This window comes from Leiobunum rupestre, chromosome 1, assembly GCF_980474605.1.
Source record: "Leiobunum rupestre chromosome 1, qqLeiRupe1.1.hap1, whole genome shotgun sequence".
In the NCBI taxonomy this organism is placed as follows: domain Eukaryota; kingdom Metazoa; phylum Arthropoda; class Arachnida; order Opiliones; family Sclerosomatidae; genus Leiobunum; species Leiobunum rupestre.
In genome coordinates, this window is record NC_143384.1 from 18,118,632 (window position 1) to 18,141,840 (window position 23,209).

The 23,209-nt window shown below is 36.1% G+C and overlaps 1 protein-coding gene across 1 annotated transcript; it reads right to left on the reverse strand.

Moving 5' to 3' along the window:
- Positions 1 to 2,213: 2,213 nt before the first annotated feature.
- LOC149961231 (equilibrative nucleobase transporter 1-like) lies at positions 2,214 to 17,738 on the reverse strand. The gene is made up of 8 exons (XM_090170368.1): positions 17,380 to 17,738; positions 13,612 to 13,763; positions 13,501 to 13,547; positions 10,990 to 11,066; positions 10,835 to 10,927; positions 5,644 to 5,992; positions 5,198 to 5,537; positions 2,214 to 3,185 (listed from the first exon to the last, which is right to left on the reverse strand). The coding sequence occupies exons 1-8, from the start codon at positions 17,632 to 17,634 to the stop codon at positions 2,897 to 2,899; spliced, it is 1,602 nt and encodes a 533-aa protein (XP_090026494.1). The 5' UTR covers positions 17,635 to 17,738; the 3' UTR covers positions 2,214 to 2,896.
- Between the last annotated feature and the right edge of the window lie 5,471 nt (positions 17,739 to 23,209).

Genomic DNA, 23,209 nt, shown 5'->3' on the forward strand with positions numbered 1-23,209 from the left:
AATTAGTATTTGGGAAATATTTTCTGGATGCGCTACGTAATAGTGGCATCTTAAAACTTAGTTGAAGTAAGCTTTTGCCACCTACTACGAACTTGCTTTGTCATAATCTTGTATATCCGTGAAAAATTTACTCTTTTCGACAGAACCAACTTTATTTTAAGTTTTTGAGTACGATCAGAAGAAAATAGGGGAAGTACGTATCTGTAGCTTTGAGCCGTAGAAGTCGTCGTGTGACCCACGAAAACGCCTTTTTACGCATAATAAACCAAACTGAAAAAGTAGTCCTACTTTTGTTTTGATTCAACACGGCTATAATCGACGAAAGCAAATACGCCTTAGCTCAAATAGCAGAGAATGAGAAGGGCAATATGTTACAATTGTTCAATTTAAGAAAAATGACTTTTTAAACGATGTATTCATCCGCGATTTCCCGCCAAACCGTTTTGGCGCGAAAATTCGTGAAAAGTGACGCCTTTCCAAAGCTGACTAGAAGCGTACTTCCCCCTATTTTCTTCTGGTACGATCTACAACGTTTTCATTTAAAGTTTTAGTCTACCACCTAGCGGTAAAAAAAAAAGTATTTTTCCCAAACCGTGAAAAATTCCACAATTTTTCTGAAATTTACAAATTGCAAAGATCTCTCCCAAGTATTTACATCCTGAAAATTTCACATTTATATTTTATATAGTTTTTATTAGAAAAATGCCTGAGACAATAAAAATACCCTGTATATAACTGCGTTTTTCAATCGGTGTTAGTCAGTTCTTTACTAGGTTTCTTAATCACGTTTTGATTGATATGGTCACTGGTGGAATAGACTATAATTACCGTTCGGAGAAATGGAGAATAGAACGGGTCATACTTATATCTTTATGTTACTTATGGTTCAAAGATCTCGTCTTTTCTTCTAAATACTTTCACTTATGTTAAAGTTCTTCTATGGTAACTAAAACTTTTATAATAACAATAATAATAATCAGCTAGGCTAATACCCAAAGCAACACCTTAGGCCCAAATGTGATTATTCAAATCACATGAATGTTCGGCCCAAATAGTCAATATAAAAACCAAATTACATGATTATATTTAAAGAAAGTTCAACCAGAAGAAAGTATAACCAGAAGATTATAATATATCTCTTAGGAAATAAGTATCTTTCTATGACATGAAAATAAGACACGCACCTAGTACCTTCGCGCTAATTCCAAATCGCGGGTGTACACCGTATCATAGCGGAACATTTACCACACATGTAATACTCCATCTAACAATGTGAAATACATAAATTACACTGCGTAGGGAAATTTACTTATTAATACCCCATATTTCATAAGTCATTTTACTATATACCAGTCATATGGATGAACATTGTCATAAATATAATAAAAATCAGGAATCCATAGCTCTACTTGGAATGCTTATCGCGGCAGATTTTCGTCCCGATGTTGCTGACGGTTTTGTTGACGTCACTATGTTAACTTAACAAACAACAACGTGAAAGGGGACCGCGCGCAGAGGGGGTTTTTTCTCTCGTAGGCGGGGCCAAAGCCGTCAGAGTGATCTTACCATACGCGATACGCCAGGATAGGCATTCCAAGTAGAGGTACGGATTCCTGTAAAAACTTAATGTTGAAAACCGCTTTAATTATTGTATTATCAGCCAAAAAGCGGCTGATATCGTGTTCAGCATTCCGAGTTGTAATATGAGGCCTTTGGAGTACTTGCTCTGCCATGGCTTGCCAATTAACAAATTTGCCAGGTTATATAACGACGCAATACCAGTAATGGAAACACCAGGGACCAAGAATCCCGATATTTTGACACGGTAGGCGTGGCCTAAGTCGGAAGACTTAATAATAATAATCAGCTAGGCTAATACCCAAGGCACCTAAGTCATCGAGCTACTTTTAAAGCCTTTAATTCACCAGCCACTTTGATAAGCGCCTCAAGAATTCAGTTCAACTATCACTGCGAGAGGCTTGATCGGGGCTTAGGCGACAGTACGTGCGATAAAGTTAGGTTAGAAGTTTAGAAATGAAATGGATTCCAGTGAATTTGATTAAAAAAACCTCAGCCATACGTGGCTTACTGGTTATTTTTACTTAACACAATGGTTAATTACCAATACTGAAACTTTTAAAGAACCAATTTAAATAAAAGGTTCAAAACTTACTACGCCTAATCTTTTAACCAACCAAAACGGCGCCATTTTGTCAAAATTGATCGTGATCGCTCCAGCTTCTCTACGAAACTACGTTGGAAATCGACTTCAGCGACGCCAAGTTTGTGCACAATGAACTAAAATAATCCGTGTTTTCCTATTCCCAAAATCCCAGTATTCACGCGTGCTTTTTAAAGCCTCAACTGTGATTCCCCTTAAATTCTTGGTCCATGGAAACAAGTGTCGCACAGTTCCACACAAACTCAAACTTACGTTGATTTGTTAACAGCTCCCTCTATTGCAGATAAAAAATAAGAATAAAAAAGCAAACAATGGTGAGATCAAATAATTATGAAATTAGTAAAACTTAATTAATTTTATATCCTAGAAAATATATATTTATTTTCAGTAAATATTAATTTAATATGTTTACATAGGCCCCTGTACAATAACGATAAAAGAGGGATAATTTAGGGAAAGTAAATCTGAAAACTGAATGATGGGCGCCATCGAGGGGTAAGACACTCTGCGAACTCGGTGTACACTGCAGTACCTTTCACAGTGCTAAATGGAACTCGCGAACTCTTGAAAATATGTACCTTTAACAGTGCTAAGTGCACGAACTCGGTGTACAGATTATCTGAGACTGTCTTACCCCTCGGGTGCCATTCGAATCCTTCTGTTATCCAAACCTTCTAAAGTTGAATAACCCTGCAAATTCGGTGTTAATTATTGTCACAGTCCGCTGGTTATGATGGAAACTGCGTTGCTGGCAGCTTTTTCGTCAGCTTTCTGGTAGATTTTGTGGGCGACTTTGTCTTCTCTTCGCATTAATACGTCCAAGAGAGGAGTCTTCATGTGCAGAGGTAGGGTGAATGCCACTGCTAAGCAAATCATGTTGAAGACGCTCACGTGAAAGGGATTTTCGGTGTCCCAGACGAAAAGCGGGAATTGCAACAAGAAAGTCAAACTTCGGAACGTGGCCGTTATGCCGACCAGTTTGTTGAAATGTTGCTGTGGGAATCTACAATTACATAATTTAATTTTAATGAGGAAAATTTTAACTCCGACTATGCCGAATATCAGTGCCGCCAAAAGTGACATAAGACCCAAAAGTGTGTCAACTCTACCTTCGTGCCCGTTAAAATATTTACTGAGAGCTAGTCTCACAAAAGACTACATAAACTACTAGTTGGAATAGTACTAGCAACGTTATAGTTAGCCTATGGTCTGCCGCGATTTTATCTCATCGATTTATTTTCCCGTAGACATACGTTCTAAAACGCCTCACTCGGCGGCGCTGAAGTGGAGAAAATTACAAATTTTGATGACGTATTTTCAACCCCCTCTCCCACTCCCTCTTTTTACTTCGCGACAAACTCTCATTAAAATTATACCGTACTGACACACTTTTGGGTCTTATGTCGCTTTTGCTGCCGCATTTACTGAAGGTGGAGCCCTAGACACTATCAAGGAAACGACCCGAGGTGTAACGCACCGATTTTGTTCAAACTCGGGGGTTTGGTAGACCTTCATGTAACTTGAAAAACTCTAAAGAGAACAGTGAAAAATCCATTGATTTCATCAGTGAGGGAAATTTTAACTGCAAAACCAGTGAAACAGTAAAATTCCACTGAAATTTCAATACACAATTATTTTCCGTAGGTGGGGGTCTTCTGTTAGTGGGGGCCCATAGGCCTGTGCCTAGTAGGTCTAGCCCTTAATTCGGCATTGACGAATATGTCGCTACGAAACACTAACAAGGAGATTACCCGAAGTGGTTATCACCGATTTTGTTGAAACTCGGGGGTTCAGTAGACCTTATGATAGTATGAAAATCCCAAAAAGGAAAAGTTGCAATGGGCTTTAGTTTTCATATGGCAACCGAAAATATTTTTAACCTCTCCATTTAAAAAAGCATACAATTTTCTAGGTTACCCAAATTTTGTTAAAATTGATAAATTTTACTCAAAATCCTTGATCAATTTTACCCAAAATAGGTCAAATTCATCTTTTTGGGTAAGTTTTGAAAATTTAATCTTTTCAAATTTTTTAAGTAAGTAAGTACCCTGTGAAACCGAGAAAATCCCATGCTTTTTTAAATGGAGAGTTTTTTGTTTTGTGAGGTCAAAAACATTTTCAGTTGCCATGGGAAACTAAAGCCCATCGCAACTTTTACCTTTGGCAATTTTAATACTACCATAAGGTCTACCTAACCACCCGAGTTTCGACAAAATCGGTGATAGCCACCTCGGGTAGTCTCCTTGTTAATTAACCTAAGTGGTTACTATTTTCTACCAAATCTATCTTAACAGGGAAGATCAAGCTTCCGAAAACTATCGCCACGCCCCATTTGATTCGCCATTGCAGAAGCAGACGCTATTAGTTTTTCCTCGTCAATTTGACTTTATAACAGTGGCGGCGGAACGGGGGGGGGGGACCGGGGTACTTGGTCCGCTCCAAAAAAATTCGGGTGCGGACCAGGCTTTTTTATTCAAAAGTAATTGGTTTCACAAATCACTAAATGATTTATGCGTTGGAACTACTCTTGAACTTTAGCCTATTGAATTATTATTAGATTAAATTAATATCACGCTTAAAATTTTTATTAGACAATTATCCACGAGTATACAATTAACCAGCTTTCATCCATTTGGAAATATATATATATATATAAATATATTTATATATCGCAGGTTTGCCCCCCCCCCCAAAAAAGAATATGAACCTTCCGCCGCCACTGCTATATAAATAATGATACTTGCATTTTAATATAATTTTTGCATTGTTTGCTTATATTTTGATAAGTTTAGTTAACAAAAAAACGATCTTATGACTTTTGAATTTGTCTGTAGCAGACGAGTGAGTTAAGTAAAAAACCGTTTCAACATAAATGTCAGGATGAATATTGTTTTAATTTGCGCAATAATATTGTAATCCGGCCACCTATTTAAAGGTATTATAAGTCGCTACACGACTTGGGTCTAAGGTGGTGCCTTGGGTATTAGCCTAGCTGGTTATTATTATTCTAATTACCTCTGTCTCAAATACGTGATGGAAACTCCCATTACTGACGATCGAAAGACAATGTAGAAGACCATTGAGGTTATGATGGCGGTGTTGCTATTGAAGAACTTGGTCACCAGCACGGCGCCAAGTAGGCAAGTAGCCATTAGGGCCATCCAGAAGGTGGCTTTGACTTGTCTCCTTGTCTGGTGGTAGTCCACTCCGTCCCCGCTGCACGTCGGGTGTTTGGGCAGGTTAACTTCCGGAGCCGGAACCCGCCGTAAGTTCCAGTCGATTAGCATTCCAACCATCGGGCCTAATATCAACGCCCCCAATTGAGAGATGCCCAAGATGTCCACGTAAGTGTTCACTGTCAACACAAATCTTTCATTAATTTGTAAGCGTTTCGATATTTGGTTTTCGAATTACCATCGGAGATATGATCCGAAATACTAGCTTATAAATCAATTACTTACGGTCATTGGGGTCGTTTGAGGACCTGGCAACCCAGAGATGCAAGGAACCGTTGTAGTACAAGGCGTAGAGCATCAGCCAGGCGAACCAGAAGTTGTAGAGCAGCGAAGATAGGGAGAAGATGGAGAAGGTCAAAGGCAAAGGTTTCTGCTCGCATTGAGGTTTGACCTCCAAAACCGCCGGCTTTTCGTCCAACTGCTCCACGCTTTCTGTTTTCGAGTTCATCTTGACCTTGAGCTCGTCGAAAGAGTGCCTTGGAAAGAAGAGGAAGGTGAAGGGCAACGCCATGAATGAGACCCCCAAAAATATCGCCGTCATTTCCTTCCAGTTCAGACCAATGTCGTAGAAATACTGTTGAAGACTTTTTTCGATTAATTAAATGTTTTAAGAATATTAAAATATATGTTTAAAGAATATTAAAAGTATATGTTTTAAGAATATTAAAAGTATATGTTTTAAGAATATTAAAAGTATATGTTTTAAGAATATTAAATGAAATAAATGTTTTAAGAGCATTAAATTTATTAAATGTTTTAAGAATATTAAATGAAATCAAAGTCTTAAGCGTATTAAATTAACTAAATGTTTTAAGAGTATAAAATTAATTGTTTTAAGAATAATAAATTATTCTTTTAAGAGTATTAAATTAATTGTTTTAAGAATAATAAATTATTCTTTTAAGAGTATTAAATTAATTGTTTTAAGAATGTGAAATTAGTTGCATTAAGAAAATTAAATTAATTAATTGTTTAAGAATATAAAATTAATTAATTGTTTCAAGGATATTACATTAATTTTAAACTAAATGATTGAAAGATATTATATTACAATAAATGCTTTAAGAATATTATATTACAATAAATGCTTTAAGAATATTATATTACAATAAATGCTTTAAGAATATTATATTACAATAAATGCTTTAAGAATATTATATTACAATAAATGCTTTAAGAATATTATATTACAATAAATGCTTTAAGAATATTATATTACAATAAATGCTTTAAGAATATTATATTACAATAAATGCTTTAAGAATATTATATTACAATAAATGCTTTAAGAATATTATATTACAATAAATGCTTTAAGAATATTATATTACAATAAATGCTTTAAGAATATTATATTACAATAAATGCTTTAAGAATATTATATTACAATAAATGCTTTAAGAATATTATATTACAATAAATGCTTTAAGAATATTATATTACAATAAATGCTTTAAGAATATTATATTACAATAAATGCTTTAAGAATATTATATTACAATAAATGCTTTAAGAATATTATATTACAATAAATGCTTTAAGAATATTATATTACAATAAATGCTTTAAGAATATTATATTACAATAAATGCTTTAAGAATATTATATTACAATAAATGCTTTAAGAATATTATATTACAATAAATGCTTTAAGAATATTATATTACAATAAATGCTTTAAGAATATTATATTACAATAAATGCTTTAAGAATATTATATTACAATAAATGCTTTAAGAATATTATATTACAATAAATGCTTTAAGAATATTATATTACAATAAATGCTTTAAGAATATTATATTACAATAAATGCTTTAAGAATATTATATTACAATAAATGCTTTAAGAATATTATATTACAATAACTGCTTTAAGAATATTAAATTAAATGCTTTAAGGATATTAAATTAAATGCTTTAAGGATATTAAATTAAATTCTTTAAGGATATTAAATTAAATGCTTTAAGGATATTAAATTAAATGCTTTAATGATGTTAAATTAAATGCTTTAAGGATATTAAATTAAATGCTTTAAGTATATTAAATTAAATGCTTTAACGATATTAAATTAAATGCTTTAAGGATATTAAATTAAATGATTTAAGGATATTAAATTAAATGATTTAAGGATATTAAATTTAATGATTTAAGGATATTAAATTAAATGCTTTAAGGTTATTAAATTAAATGCTTTAAGGATATTAAATTTAATGATTTAAGGATATTAAATTAAAGGCTTTAAGGATATTAAATTAAATGCTTTAAGGATATTAAATTAAATGCTTTAAGGATATTAAATTTAATGCTTTAAGGATATTAAATTAAATAATTTAAGTACATTATATTAACTAAATGATTTAAGTATTTTATATTAACTAAATGATTTAAGTATATTATATTAACTAAATGATTTAAGTATATTACATTAAATGCTTTAAGGATATTAAATTAAATGCTTTAAGGATATTAAATTTAATGCTTTAAGGATATTAAATTAAATAATTTAAGTACATTATATTAACTAAATGATTTAAGTATATTATATTAACTAAATGATTTAAGTATTTTATATTAACTAAATGATTTAAGTATATTATATTAACTAAATGATTTAAGTATATTACATTAAATGCTTTAAGGATATTAAATTAAATGATTTGGGGATATTAAATTAAATTTTTTAAGGATATAAAATTAAATTTTTAAAGGATATAAAATTAAATGTTTTAAGGATATAAAATTAAATTTTTTAAGTAAATTAAAATAAATATTTTAAGGATATTAAATTAAATGTTTTAAGAAATGAAATTAATTATTTTAAGAAAATGAAATTAATTATTTTAAGAAAATGAAATTAATTATTTTAAGAATATGAAATTAATTATTTTAAGAATAAGAAATTAATTATTTTCAGAATATGAAATTATAGTAAGAATATGAATTTAATTATTTTAAGAATATGAATTTAATTATTTTAAGAATATGAAATTAATTATTTTAAGAATATGAAATTAATTATTTTAAGAATGAATTGTTTTAATAATATTAAACTAATGAGTTGTTTTATTAATATTAAAGTTATGAATTGTTTTAATAATATTAAACTAATGAATTGTTTTAATATTAAACTAGTGAATTGTTTAAACTAATGAATTGTTTTAATAATACGTAATTAATTAAATATTTTAAAATTATGAAATTAATTAAATATTTTAAAATTATGAAATTATTTTAAAATTACGAAATTAATTAAATATTTTAATAGTGCGAAATTAATTAAATATTTTAATAGTGCGAAATTAATTAAATTTTTCAAGAATATGAAATTAATTAAATATTTAATATTATGAAATAATTAAATATTTAATATTACGAAATTAATTAAATATTTTAATATTAAATTAAATTAATTAAATATTTTAATATTATGAAATTAATTAAATATTTTAATATTATGAAATTAATTAAATATTTTAATAATATGAAATTAAATAAATTTTTCAAGAATATGAAATTAATTAAATATTTAATATTATGAAATTAATTAAATATTTTAATAGTATGAAATTAATTAAACCTTTTAATAGTATGAAATTAATTAAACATTTTAAGATTATGAAATTAATTAAATGTTTTAAGAATATAAAATTAATTAAATATTTTAAGCATATGAAATTATTTAAATGTTTTAATAATAATAAATTAGTTTAATATTTTAAGAATATTAAAGTAATGAAATATTTGAAGAACATTAAATTAATTAAAGATTTTAAGAGTATTAAATTATTACATGTTTTAGGGATAATTATCATTAAATTATATAAATGTTTTAAGGATATTTATCATTAAATTAATTAAATGTTTTAGGGATATTTATCATTAAATTAATTAAATGTTTTAGGGATATTTATCATTAAATTATTTAGATGTTTTAAGGATATTTATCATTTAATTAATTAAATGTTTTAGGGATACTTATCATTAAATTATTGAAATTGTTAGGGAAATTTATCATTAAATTTATGAAATGTTTTATGGATATTTATCATTAAATTAATTAAATGTGTTATGGATATTTATCATTAAATAATTAAATGTTTTAGGGATAATTATCATAAAAAAATTAAATGTTTTAGGGATATTTATCATTAAATTATTTAAATGTTTTAGGGATATTTATCATTAAATTATTTAAATATTTTAGGGATATTTATCATTAAATTATTTAAATGATTTAGGGATATTTTTCATTAAATTATTTAAATGTTTTAGGGATATTTATCGTTAAATTATTTAAAGGATTTAGGGATATTTATCATTAAATTATTTAAAAGACTTAGGGATATTTATCATTAAATTATTTTAAAGATTTAGGGATATTTATCATTAAATTATTTAAATGTTTTAGGGATATTTATCGTTAAATTATTTAAAAGATTTAGGGAAATTTATCATTAAATTATTTAAATGTTTTAGGGATATTTATCATTAAATTATTTAAAAGATTTAGAGATATTTATCATTAAATTATTTAAATGATTTAGGGATATTTATCATTAAATTATTTAAATGTTTTAGGGATATTTATCATTAAATTATTTAAATGTTTTAGAGATATTTATCATTAAATTATTTAAATTATTTAGGGATATTTATCATTAAATTATTTAAATGATTTAGGGATATTTATAATTAAATTATATAAATGTTTTAGGGATATTTATAATTAAATTAATTAAATGTTTTAGAGATATTTATCATTAAATTAATTGAATGTGTTATGGATATTTATCATTAAATAATTAAATGATTTAGGAATCATTATCATAAAATAATTAAATGTTTTAGCGATATTTATCATTAAATTATTTAAATGTTTTAGGGATATTTATCATTAAATTATTTAAAGGTTTTAGTGATATTTATCATTAAATTATTTAAAGGTTTTAGGGATATTTATCATTAAATTATTTAAAGGTTTTAGTGATATTTATCATTAAATTATTTAAAAGATTTAGAGATATTTATCATTAAATTATTTAAATTATTTAGGGATATTTATCATTAAATTATTTAAATGTTTTAGGGATAATTATCATTAAATTATATAAATGTTTTAAGGATATTTATCATTAAATTAATTAAATGTTTTAGGGATATTTATCATTAAATTATTTAGATGTTTTAAGGATATTTATCATTTAATTAATTAAATGTTTTAGGGATACTTATCATTAAATTATTGAAATTGTTAGGGAAATTTATCATTAAATTATTTAAAGGTTTTAGGGATATTTATCATTAAATTATTTAAAGGTCTTAGGGATATTTATCATTTAATTATTTAAATGTTTTAGGGATATTTATCATTTAATTATTTAAATGTTTTAGGGATATTTATCCTTAAAATTACCTTTAAGAAGGTGAAAACCGCGGCTGACGCCGTGGTAGCCCCGCTGTACAAAGAGATTAGCGTTGATCTTTGACGAGGAAACAGTTCGGCAATCTGGAGTGAAGGGAACTACAGTGATTTTGAACTAGCGGCTTGAACTAAAAGGGAAAACGTACTTGAAGGCTGGATAGCCTCACCGGAATTCCCAAAAACGAACAGAGTATCATAGCGGGGAAAAGCAAATATGGTAAATCTGTAATGTATGGTCCTGTCATTAAAGTGCTTTCTTAATTGAGCAATCGAGAGCAACAGAATCAACGCTTCAACAAAATACACTTTTATTTTAGCTGCGTAGCCAAGTTGGGATCACTAAACAAAATATTTCCTCCAAGCAAGGTTGGACATAAGGCACTAGTATCGGCATTTGACTACTTAAATTGAATCTGTTCCATTCGACCGAACCCAATCCCATTCGACCGAAAAACCCGCACTTCTCCGGGTTTAGGATTCGGTTTTATCCGTTTCAGCATCTGTCAGAACAGCATGCAGTGTTACCTAACCTAACCTAACCTAACCTAAAAAAATTAAAAGGAGTAGAACGAAAAACTATTTTTTTTTTTGCAGTCGCTCAATTGTGAATATTGCGTCGGTCAATTAGAAAAATACAAAACCCGCCTTTGGGCTAATTTCATCAAAAGCATTGGCGGAATTCGGCCTAATGGGAATTCGGTCGAATGGGATTCGGCGCAATGGGAAGATACCCTTAAATTAATGCTCCGACTACTAAAATTAATCGAAATCAATTTGACTAGTGAAAAGGATAATAAATATAGCGAATAAGTAGAATAGTCCATTAAGAAAAGGGATAAAAAAGCTAAACCCTAAACATATTTGAAGAAATTAAAAATTTTACAATTAGCTCGTACCGATAGGTCTTCGAGCAAACATAAAGACGCGAAACTCGGACAAAAATTAATAGATTTTCGAGGGAAAAACTAAATAAAATGAAATAAAATAGCCAGAAATTCCAAATAGGACGAAACCGGTCTACCATTGGAATTTCTGGCTATTTTATTTAACTTAATTTAGTTTTTCACTCGAAGATCTATTTGGTCCAAGATTCGCGTCTTTTTGTTTGCTCGAAGACCTATCGGTACGAGCTATTTGTAAGTTTTTTAATTTCTTCAAATTTGTTTAGGGTTTGGCTTTTGTATCCCTTTTCTTAATGGACTATTCTACTTATTCGCTAATTTTATCATCCTTTACAATGCAGTCCATTGGTGGTTCCTTTTTATTTGACTAGTGAAACATTTACCCAAATATTCATAAATAATGGTGAATATGGCGTATCATAAATTTATCAATCCCATTTTATTTAAAAAAAATCATATCGATATAACGCTTACAGTGAGCCTTGTTACTGTTAGGCTATTACCAATGTACAATGAATAAAATGTCTGTAACCAACTTTGAAGCTTTCCCAATAAGCGAAATAGCTCAACCAACATGCTTGTAGAGCTAGTAGAAAATCAAAAGTCCACTGCACCTCATACAAGTTCTGATTCAGAATGTCTATCTCAAATTAATGCGTCATTTGATGATATTATCAATGAAAATATTTTAAACTAGTCAAAGACTTATAAGTCGTGAAAAAATGGTGATCGGCCAAAGTCATGTAACTCAAATGATAATATTTTAATTCTGACGGGTAAAGCAAAATGTTGGCTGTCCTTGTTGTTCTTATATCCCCATTTTTCCGCACTAGTCAGTGACTACTAAAATAAATTCAGATAGGAGGCTCACTAGTCGGGCTGACTACTAAAAAAATATCCTTATGTCCAACCCTCCCTCCAAGATTCGTCTGCTTAGCCAAAGAAGCCAGCTGACAGCTCCAATCAATTATTTTTTTATAATAATAATCAGCTAGGCCTAGGTCATCAGTCGACTTTTAAAGCCATTAATTCAGTTTTAAACAGGTTTTTACGGGAAATCCCTCTAACCAATGAGGGATTAACTTTGAACAATCAACACAAAAGTAGCTATTGCGAGTTTTCATACATTGCAACTATAGCTGAGAACCACCCCGGCTCCTCTTGTGGCAAGTCGAAAGTGCTAACTAATCAACCCCCCCCCCCCCCCGCCTCGAATGAAGTTAACTAGGCTCGTTATTCTCTTTATAAGCGCTATTTTTCCTGTAATGGACTTTATTCCTATTTTCTCCAAGTGGCGTATCTTGGAAGCTGATGAATAGAATTGGGGAAGTAGGCAATATTTGAGCAGGGTATCCATTGTATTTTTATTTAACGCCCAAAAATGTACGGTAATTCGGTTTTCTAGTCATTGAAGAGCTGTTCATGGCAACAAGCTAAAAGTTTCTACCTAGTGTTAAAAAGCATTAATAGTTTAATACTGGTTTAAATTTGATATGTTCCGAAGCCTTGTACCCATTTAGCAAAATGTATAAATAATTTTTAAAATGGTGGATCTTAAAATTATTTTGCGCGTGAAAATACGCCGCCATGTTGGGGTATAAAAGCGGGTAAATAAGCCCGCTATACCTCACAATGTAAAGGTATGGTTACGCGCAAAAACGTAATTTTGAAATCGGTCAATTCTACAGGATTTTTGTTAGCAGGCTTAATCGATTCAAACTTCAATCTGTTATATTTAAAAATAACATTTAATACCTTTATTTGTGAACATCAAAAGTAAAGCGCCTCCGGTTATGCAAAAACTAAAATATTAATTAATTTATTTATTTTTTAATTTAAGGTTTTTTAGGAAATTTTAACACCAACCTAATTAATAGTCTGAGTGTTCTGATGCCAAATTTATCCAAGATGATACCCCAGAGCAGTCCAGAAAAAGCTCCCACACTAATGGCGATATTGTAGGCTAAATTGAGAATTTTGGACTGCTCATCACAACTGAGATAGATAGCTTCAACAGTCTGTAATTTAAATCATTAATATAGCTTAAAGGGGAACGGTCAAGCTTTAACCAGTTAGATAGCCCTGTAGCCCATTAAGAACTAAAATCTATGGCGAAAACCGCATCAAAAAATATTGAGTGGTTAATTTTTAATAAAATAAAGAAATTTCGGAAAATCGAAAAGCGTGCGTCCGCCGCGACACCTGGTGAGAAGTCGGTGAGACAGAAAAACAAAGTAAAAGCGCGCGCTGCTGAAGACGCAAAAAATGTGTTTTGCACGCGCGGCGCGTTCCAGTTATAAGAGACCTAAGCCTAAATTGCGCGATTTTAAAAGTTAGGATAGTTCGCAAATCGCTCATACGGGGTTAGGGGCGCTGGCGGCAGCCACTAAGATGGCGGCGAAAATTCAAACCCAAACACCTGGCGTTATTTTTCGTTTCAACTTTTGGGCCAAAAGCTATTTTTACAAGACAAAAAAGAGGTACGTGTTAGTATATTGAACGTCTTGTTAATCTTTTGATACGGAAATAAGGCCATATTTGGAAAAGCTTGGCCGTTCCCCTTTAAGCTAATAAGGGAAAACTTTGATAATATCAGAAGTATATAATATATCATTTACATATCCCTATACCACAGGCAGGTTCCCGTTGACTTTTCAAAATGCTTTTTAGAAGAATAATAGTGCAGAGTGACATTCACAATATAGCGAGTTTCTAAAACTATTATATCGGGGTAAATTATTTATAAATTAGTACATATTCATACGAAATGTAATCAGGGCCGTAAGGTGGGGGGAGGGGCACTCGGGCCGTGTCCTACCTGGAATTTGAAGTGCCCTACCTAGAATTTTGAGATGAAATTGAACCCAGATATTTTGGTGATCATTAAAGTTTTTCAGTTGAACTCATTTTTATTTTAATATTATGAAAAATTTAATTTTTTCGTTCCAAAAAAAAATAGGCAATTAGCAATATAAACAAATAAATTTATAAAAATATGAATAACTATGAATGTGAAATATTTGTTGAACCATCGCCACCATAGTCTATCTCTCTCTCTCTTCGTCGTGACACCTGATCATGGCCAGTGGCGTAGCTGATGGTCCGCAGGGCCCGCGGTGCGGGGGGGTCTCGAGCTTCGGGGGGGGGCTAACCATAAAAAAAAATTAAAAAGGGGGGCCTCATAGAGATTTTTGCGGGGGGGCCTCTGAGTTCTCAGCCACTGATCATGGCCGCCTCCACGCCCTCGTTCCGCGTGCACACTTGCAGTCAATCTAACCACGGCCAACTTTGATCACGCGCTGTTCGCGCTACAGCGGCCAACACATTCGTCGAAATTCCGCAAGCAAGGATTTTCCCCCTATAAACTGTACTATAACGTGTAGGAGTTCAGCGCCACTCTCGGTTGTTATATTGACTTCAATGTAAAAACTATACTAAAAATAATAATCCGCTAGGGGCGCTGACGTCATACACATCTTTTGCTCATAAGTTAACACAGAAACGTCAACGAATGAGATGGCCGCTGTAGCGCGAGATATCGAAGTTGGCCTTGATCTAACACAAACGGGGAGGCCATCACTCGTTACAGGCTCTGAGCATCAATTGTATCAAAATATACATTGCGTAGCGCCTCGCTCGCTCATACTACGCCACTAAAAACAGTTCCCTACTCAAATTTTAAGGCTGGTTACGGCGCTGAATGCAATCTGAACATTTTACATGGTTAGGAAAAGTAGTAAACTTTGAGCTGTGATGCGGTGTATATACATCCATGGTTTGGCGGGAAATTCGTGCCTAACGTAATCCGCGTCGAGCTTGCGAAGATCGAGGGGTCGGACACTTGTCATTATTTTGTACGGGATTTCGGGATTTCGTAGAGATTTTGGCGATTTTATCATTACTTTTTGAAGTGATTTTGGGATTTCAATGTTACATAGAGCGAGTTAAAAGATTTTGCGATTTTATCATTACTTTTTGAAGTGATTTTGGCGATTTTATCATTACTTTTTGAAGTGATTTTGGGATTTCAATGTTACATAGAGCGAGTTAAAAGATTTTGGCGATTTTATCATTACTTTTTGAAGTGATTTTGGCGATTTTATCATTACTTTTTGAAGTGATTTTGGGATTTCAATGTTACATAGAGCGAGTTAAAAGATTTTGCGATTTTATCATTACTTTTTGAAGTGATTTTGGCGATTTTATCATTACTTTTTGAAGTGATTTTGGGATTTCAATGTTACATAGAGCGAGTTAAAAGATTTTGGCGATTTTATCATTACTTTTTGAAGTGATTTTGGGATTTCAATGTTACATAGAGCGAGTTAAAAGATTTTGCGATTTTATCATTACTTTTTGAAGTGATTTTGGCGATTTTATCATTACTTTTTGAAGTGATTTTGGGATTTCAATGTTACATAGAGCGAGTTAAAAGATTTTGGCGATTTTATCATTACTTTTTGAAGTGATTTTGGCGATTTTATCATTACTTTTTGAAGTGATTTTGGGATTTCAATGTTACATAGAGCGAGTTAAAAGATTTTGCGATTTTAGACAAAGTGTACGGGATTTTGGTAAATGTCCGACCTCTTGGGGAAGGTACTAGTCTCATTTTTATGGCCTAGATGGTTACTTATCTTGTAAGAAATATATAAAAAATCTTCTGATATTATTATACCATAAGTAACATAAGACAATAAGTATGTACATGTATACGTCGATTAGGAAAAATTATCACCCATCTGATTTTCAGAGCTATTGCGCAATCTAGGTTTAGTTCTCAGCACAGAGCCCCAGAGTACGTGTCTAAATATGCCTTAGGTGAAATATACTATTACCATAAGTGGATAATAAACATAAGTATGACACTTCCTATTCACCCAATGAAATTTTTTTAATGATAGTCTGTTTCACCAGTGACAACGTAAACCATTACGTAACGACGGACTGACCACTCTCCGCGAATTGCTCCTAGTATTTGGAGGAAGCCCGGAAAATCGGTGACGGTCCGCCTATTGAATTAAAATGCTTTCAAAAGAGTAAAAAACGCTTACTTTAAGAAAATAATTATCGATTATTGGATCGGAAGATAAAAATAACTATTATAGGCCTAAACACTGGCTCCATTTCAGAAGTTAGTTTTTTTCGAATTTCAAAGTTAAACGCGTGTACACTCGTATTTCTCGCCATCAAACTAACCAACTATTTAGCCAACGGAAAGAGTTGGAAGGGATGAGTTTCCTGTTGGGCAACTTCCTATTTCGCAATCGCTTCACGACAGACTAACATTAACAGAATTCGTTCTGTGCCACGCTTATGTTTATTATCCACTTATGCTACTACCAAAAACGATAACACGCTAATCAGTTAGAGTGCAAGTCCAAGTCGGAGCTGAACGAGAATGTCAGTGTCGAAAAAAGGGTTGGTCAGGAAATTAGCGCTGTCAAAGGCTACGTGTGACGCGGGAGCAAGCCAACGCAAAACGGCAACGAAGCCCGTAATGCACTCTGTCTTGTGAATAGCTCTCGGTAAAACTTTTGCATGTGAAGAATAGGAAGTGTCACACTTATATAAGAATATTATACACTTATGGTCATACCTATTGTTATTATGTTATTTGCGATTATAAATTACCTCGTTTTGAGATCCACTTAGATTATTGAACTTGAGATTCGAATACGTAGGGTAATCGTTGATGTAATAGGAAGTGACCAGATTGGTGTTGTTCTCTGGAACGACTTGACCGGTGTCCGAACATAAGTGTGAGAAAACTCCTTCTTTTTTGAGTAAAAAATTCAAGGTCGCCCATCCAAAAACCAAACCGGAGTAGAAAAAAGACTCCAACAATCCGACCACGATCAAAATGTGTTCCCTACCTAACTTAATCATAGCTAATTTTCTTATAAATTAAAACCTATCTTGTAAACAGTCTATTTGGAACCCTTCTAGTTTGACAGTCACCCTTGGAAGTCGATGGTACTTTAGAAAGCGTTTCAGATAAACAGGCGGGTTAATAGAGGGTTCCCTGAGATTAGATTCCAATCACCTGTTAATGCGCCAAGTATTTGTATTTATCAAGGGGTAAATTCGGTCGAATTATCTCAAGTGTTATTATTCTCGAGATAACGACTGGTTGATTGCTGGTTAATAGTTGTACAGCTTTTATACCCAGAGAGATTCGCGAGTGATATTAGGTACGATGGGAAAATAATTGTATTGGAAAGCTTAATTTTCGTTACGTCTTGCATCAGACAAAAGACTAAAGGAATTATGAATTTAACCAAAAATGTATGAATAAATGCAATCATGTTACAATTATATAATTGTTTATTTCATTGTTTCCTATAATATCATAAATCACATAATAACAAAAGTGACATAATTACCAAAAGAGTGTCAATCAGACGTATTTCTTAATACAAGTTGGCAGGGGAGAAAGGAAAGTATGCCTTGGGGAGGGAAGGAAGTTAAAACCAACAAATAACGCCCCGTAGTGAGAAACGGAGGAACTAAGTAGCACTGGTCAAAGTTAGTGTAATTTTTGATTTTTCGTCGTTCTGTGGAGATACTTTCGAGTTTCGTATGCTGAAGGTTTTATGAATGCTCGACTCGAGATCGACCACATAAAAGACTATTTATTGTCGCCTATCTGGATCTTTATTTAGTCTATCGTAGATAGATGGCGATAGCATCTCCATAGAACGACGAAAAATCCAAAATACACTAACTTTCACCAGTGCTACTTAGTTCCTCCGTTCCTCACTACGAGGCGTTAATTGTTGGTTTTAACTTCCTTCCCTCCCCAAGAAATACTTTCCCTTCTCCCCTCCCAACTTGTATTTCGCTTGTAACATTCATTCTAAATAGGTCCGATTGTTTATACGTAAATTTGACTTTTTAAATAATTTTTGCATCGTTTGGTTTTATTTTGATGAGTTTATTACGAAACAAGACGTACGACGGTCAGAATACACACAATCCTCCTGATGTGTTAAGTTTTTTTGAGCTATTCACAGCAACCTGCAACGCCGTTATCACAACCAATATATATCCACGGCCATACTTATTTGCACTAACACTTGTTTGTTACTTCTGTGGTCACACTTATTTAATAATTCTGCTCAGACGTTGAGTATCACATTTATTTGTTACTTATGGTCACACGTTGAGTGTCAAACTTATTTTTACTTCTGGTCATACGTTGAAAGTGCGGCGCGAACGGCCTTGAAAAATGCGAGAGGGAAACTCGCGGGTAGACCTCTAGAGTGAGGGAGCGGAAGTTGCGGTGGTCCGTATACGCTGTCCGACACCTTTGGAGAAGAACGGGAACGGCACAAGATGTTCGTCCGTCGCCTTTGGAGGACGGAAGAATGGGGCCGGCGCAAGAAAGGAAAGAGAAAATTCGGCTGTGTGTTCGTCCGACGCCTTTGGAGAAGAACGGGGACGGCACATGATGTTCGTCCGTCGCCTTTAGAGGACGGAAGAATGGGGCCGGCGCAAGAAAGGAAATAGAAAATTCGGCTGTGTGTTCGTCCGACGCCTTTGGAGAAGAACGGGGACGGCGCAAGAGAGGAAAGATAAAATTCGGCTGTGTGTTCGTCCGACGCCTTTGGAGAAGAATGGGGCCGGCGCAAGAAAGGAAAGAGAAAATTCGGCTGTGTGTTCGTCCGACGCCTTTGGAGAAGAACGGGGACGGCACAAGATGTTCGTCCGTCGCCTTTGGAGGACGGAAGAATGGGGCCCGCGCAAGAAAGGAAAGAGAAAATTCGGCTGTGTGTTCGTCCGACGCCTTTGGAGAAGAACGGGGACGGCACATGATGTTCGTCCGTCGCCTTTAGAGGACGGAAGAATGGGGCCGGCGCAAGAAAGGAAAGAGAAATTCGGCTGTGTGTTCGTCCGATGCCTTTGGAGAAGAACGGGGACGGCACAAGATGTTCGTCCGTCGCCTTTGGAGGACGGAAGAATGGGGCCCGCGCAAGAAAGGAAAGAGAAAATTCGGCTGTGTGTTCGTCCGACGCCTTTGGAGGACGGAAGAATGGGGCCGGCGCAAGAAAGGAAAGAGAAAATTCGGCTGTGTGTTCGTCCGACGCCTTTGGAGAAGAACGGGGACGGCACAAGAAAGGAAAGAGAAAATTCGGCTGTGTGTTCGTCCGACGCCTTTGGAGAAGAACGGGGACGGCACAAGATGTTCGTCCGTCGCCTTTGGAGGACGGATGAATGGGGCCGGCGCAAGAAAGGAAAGAGAAAATTCGGCTGTGTGTTCATCCGACGCCTTTGGAGAAGAACGGGGACGGCACAAGATGTTCGTCCGTCGCCTTTGGAGGACGGAAGAATGGGGCCGGCGCAAGAAAGGAAATAGAAAATTCGGCTGTGTGTTCGTCCGACGCCTTTGGAGAAGAACTGGGACGGCACAAGATGTTCGTCCGTCGCCTTTGGGGGAGGGAAGAACGGGGCCGGCGCAAGAGAGGAAAGAGAAAATTCGGCTGTGTGTTTGTCCAACGCCTTTGGAGAAGAACGGGGACGGCGCAAGAGAGGAAAGATAAAATTCGGCTGTGTGTTCGTCCGACGCCTTTGGAGAAGAATGGGGCCGGCGCAAGAAAGGAAATAGAAAATTCGGCTGTGTGTTCGTCCGTCGCCTTTGGAGGACGGAAGAATGGGGCCCGCGCAAGAAAGGAAATAGAAAATTCGGCTGTGTGTTCGTCCGACGCCTTTGGAGAAGAACGGGAACGGCACAAGATGTTCGTCCGTCGCCTTTGGGGGAGGGAAGAACGGGGCCGGCGCAAGAGAGGAAAGAGAAAATTCGGCTGTGTGTTTGTCCAACGCCTTTGGAGAAGAACGGGGACGGCGCAAGAGAGGAAAGATAAAATTCGGCTGTGTTCGTCCGACGCCTTTGGAGAAGAACGGGGACGGCACAAGATGTTCGTCCGTCGCCTTTGGAGGACGGAAGAATGGGGCCGGCGCAAGAAAGGAAAGAGAAATTCGGCTGTGTGTTCGTCCGACGCCTTTGGAGAAGAACGGGGACGGTACATGATGTTCGTCCGTCGCCTTTAGAGGACGGAAGGATGGGGCCGGCGCAAGAAAGGAAAGAGAAATTCGGCTGTGTGTTCGTCCGATGCCTTTGGAGAAGAACGGGGACGGCACAAGATGCTCGTCCGTCGCCTTTGGAGGACGGAAGAATGGGGCCCGCGCAAGAAAGGAAAGAGAAAATTCGGCTGTGTGTTCGTCCGACGCCTTTGGAGAAGAACGGGGACGGCACAAGATGTTCGTCCGTCGCCTTTGGAGGACGGAAGAATGGGGCCGGCACAAGAAAGGAAAGAGAAAATTCGGCTGTGTGTTCGTCCGACGCCTTTGGAGAAGAACGGGGACGGCACAAGATGTTCGTCCGTCGCCTTTGGAGGACGGAAGAATGGGGTCGGCGCAAGAAAGGAAAGAGAAAATTCGGCTGTGTGTTCATCCGACGCCTTTGGAGAAGAACGGGGACGGCACAAGATGTTCGTCCGTCGCCTTTGGAGGACGGAAGAATGGGGCCGGCGCAAGAAAGGATATAGACAATTCGGCTGTGTGTTCGTCCGACGCCTTTGGAGAAGAACGGGGACGGCACAAGATGTTCGTCCGTCGCCTTTGGGGGAGGGAAGAACGGGGCCGGCGCAAGAGAGGAAAGAGAAAATTCGGCTGTGTGTTTGTCCAACGCCTTTGGAGAAGAACGGGGACGGCGCAAGAGAGGAAAGATGAAATTCGGCTGTGTGTTCGTCCGACGCCTTTGGAGAAGAATGGGGCCGGCGCAAGAAAGGAAAGAGAAAATTCGGCTGTGTGTTCGTCCGACGCCTTTGGAGAAGAACGGGGACGGCACAAGATGTTCGTCCGTCGCCTTTGGAGGACGGAAGAATGGGGCCGGCGCAAGAAAGGAAAGAGAAAATTCGGCTGTGTGTTCGTCCGACGCCTTTGGAGAAGAACGGGGACGGCACATGATGTTCGTCCGTCGCCTTTAGAGGACGGAAGAATGGGGCCGGCGCAAGAAAGGAAAGAGAAATTCGGCTGTGTGTTCGTCCGATGCCTTTGGAGAAGAACGGGGACGGCACAAGATGCTCGTCCGTCGCCTTTGGAGGACGGAAGAATGGGGCCCGCGCAAGAAAGGAAAGATAAAATTCGGCTGTGTGTTCGTCCGACGCCTTTGGAGAAGAACGGGGACGGCACAAGATGTTCGTCCGTCGCCTTTGGAGGACGGAAGAATGGGGCCGGCGCAAGAAAGGAAAGAGAAAATTCGGCTGTGTGTTCGTCCGACGCCTTTGGAGAAGAACGGGGACGGCACAAGAAAGGAAAGAGAAAATTCGGCTGTGTGTTCGTCCGACGCCTTTGGAGAAGAACGGGGACGGCACAAGATGTTCGTCCGTCGCCTTTGGAGGACGGAAGAATGGGGTCGGCGCAAGAAAGGAAAGAGAAAATTCGGCTGTGTGTTCATCCGACGCCTTTGGAGAAGAACGGGGACGGCACAAGATGTTCGTCCGTCGCCTTTGGAGGACGGAAGAATGGGGCCGGCGCAAGAAAGGATATAGACAATTCGGCTGTGTGTTCGTCCGACGCCTTTGGAGAAGAACGGGGACGGCACAAGATGTTCGTCCGTCGCCTTTGGGGGAGGGAAGAACGGGGCCGGCGCAAGAGAGGAAAGAGAAAATTCGGCTGTGTGTTTGTCCAACGCCTTTGGAGAAGAACGGGGACGGCGCAAGAGAGGAAAGATGAAATTCGGCTGTGTGTTCGTCCGACGCCTTTGGAGAAGAATGGGGCCGGCGCAAGAAAGGAAAGAGAAAATTCGGCTGTGTGTTCGTCCGAAGCCTTTGGAGAAGAACGGGGACGGCACAAGATGTTCGTCCGTCGCCTTTGGAGGACGGAAGAATGGGGCCCGCGCAAGAAAGGAAAGAGAAAATTCGGCTGTGTGTTCGTCCGACGCCTTTGGAGAAGAACGGGGACGGCACATGATGTTCGTCCGTCGCCTTTAGAGGACGGAAGAATGGGGCCGGCGCAAGAAAGGAAAGAGAAATTCGGCTGTGTGTTCGTCCGATGCCTTTGGAGAAGAACGGGGACGGCACAAGATGTTCGTCCGACGCCTTTGGAGAAGAATGGGGCCGGCGCAAGAAAGGAAAGAGAAAGTTCGGCTGTGTGTTCGTCCGAAGCCTTTGGAGAAGAACGGGGACGGCACAAGATGTTCGTCCGTCGCCTTTGGAGGACGGAAGAATGGGGCCCGCGCAAGAAAGGAAAGAGAAAATTCGGCTGTGTGTTTGTCCAACGCCTTTGGAGAAGAACGGGGACGGCGCAAGAGAGGAAAGATGAAATTCGGCTGTGTGTTCGTCCGACGCCTTTGGAGAAGAATGGGGCCCGCGCAAGAAAGGAAAGAGAAAATTCGGCTGTGTGTTCGTCCGACGCCTTTGGAGAAGAACGGGGACGGCACATGATGTTCGTCCGTCGCCTT

Bases quoted from the DNA above. Each gene is read 5' to 3' on its own strand.
- LOC149961231 (XM_090170368.1), bottom strand. From the start codon at position 17,634: ATGATTAAGTTAGGTAGGGAACACATTTTGATCGTGGTCGGATTGTTG. The intron at 13,548-13,611 runs GTTGGTGTTAAA...TTAATATTTTAG, and splicing joins ACACTCAGACTATTAATTAG to TTTTTGCATAACCGGAGGCG. The intron at 10,928-10,989 runs GTACGTTTTCCC...CCTTCACTCCAG, and splicing joins TGAGGCTATCCAGCCTTCAA to ATTGCCGAACTGTTTCCTCG.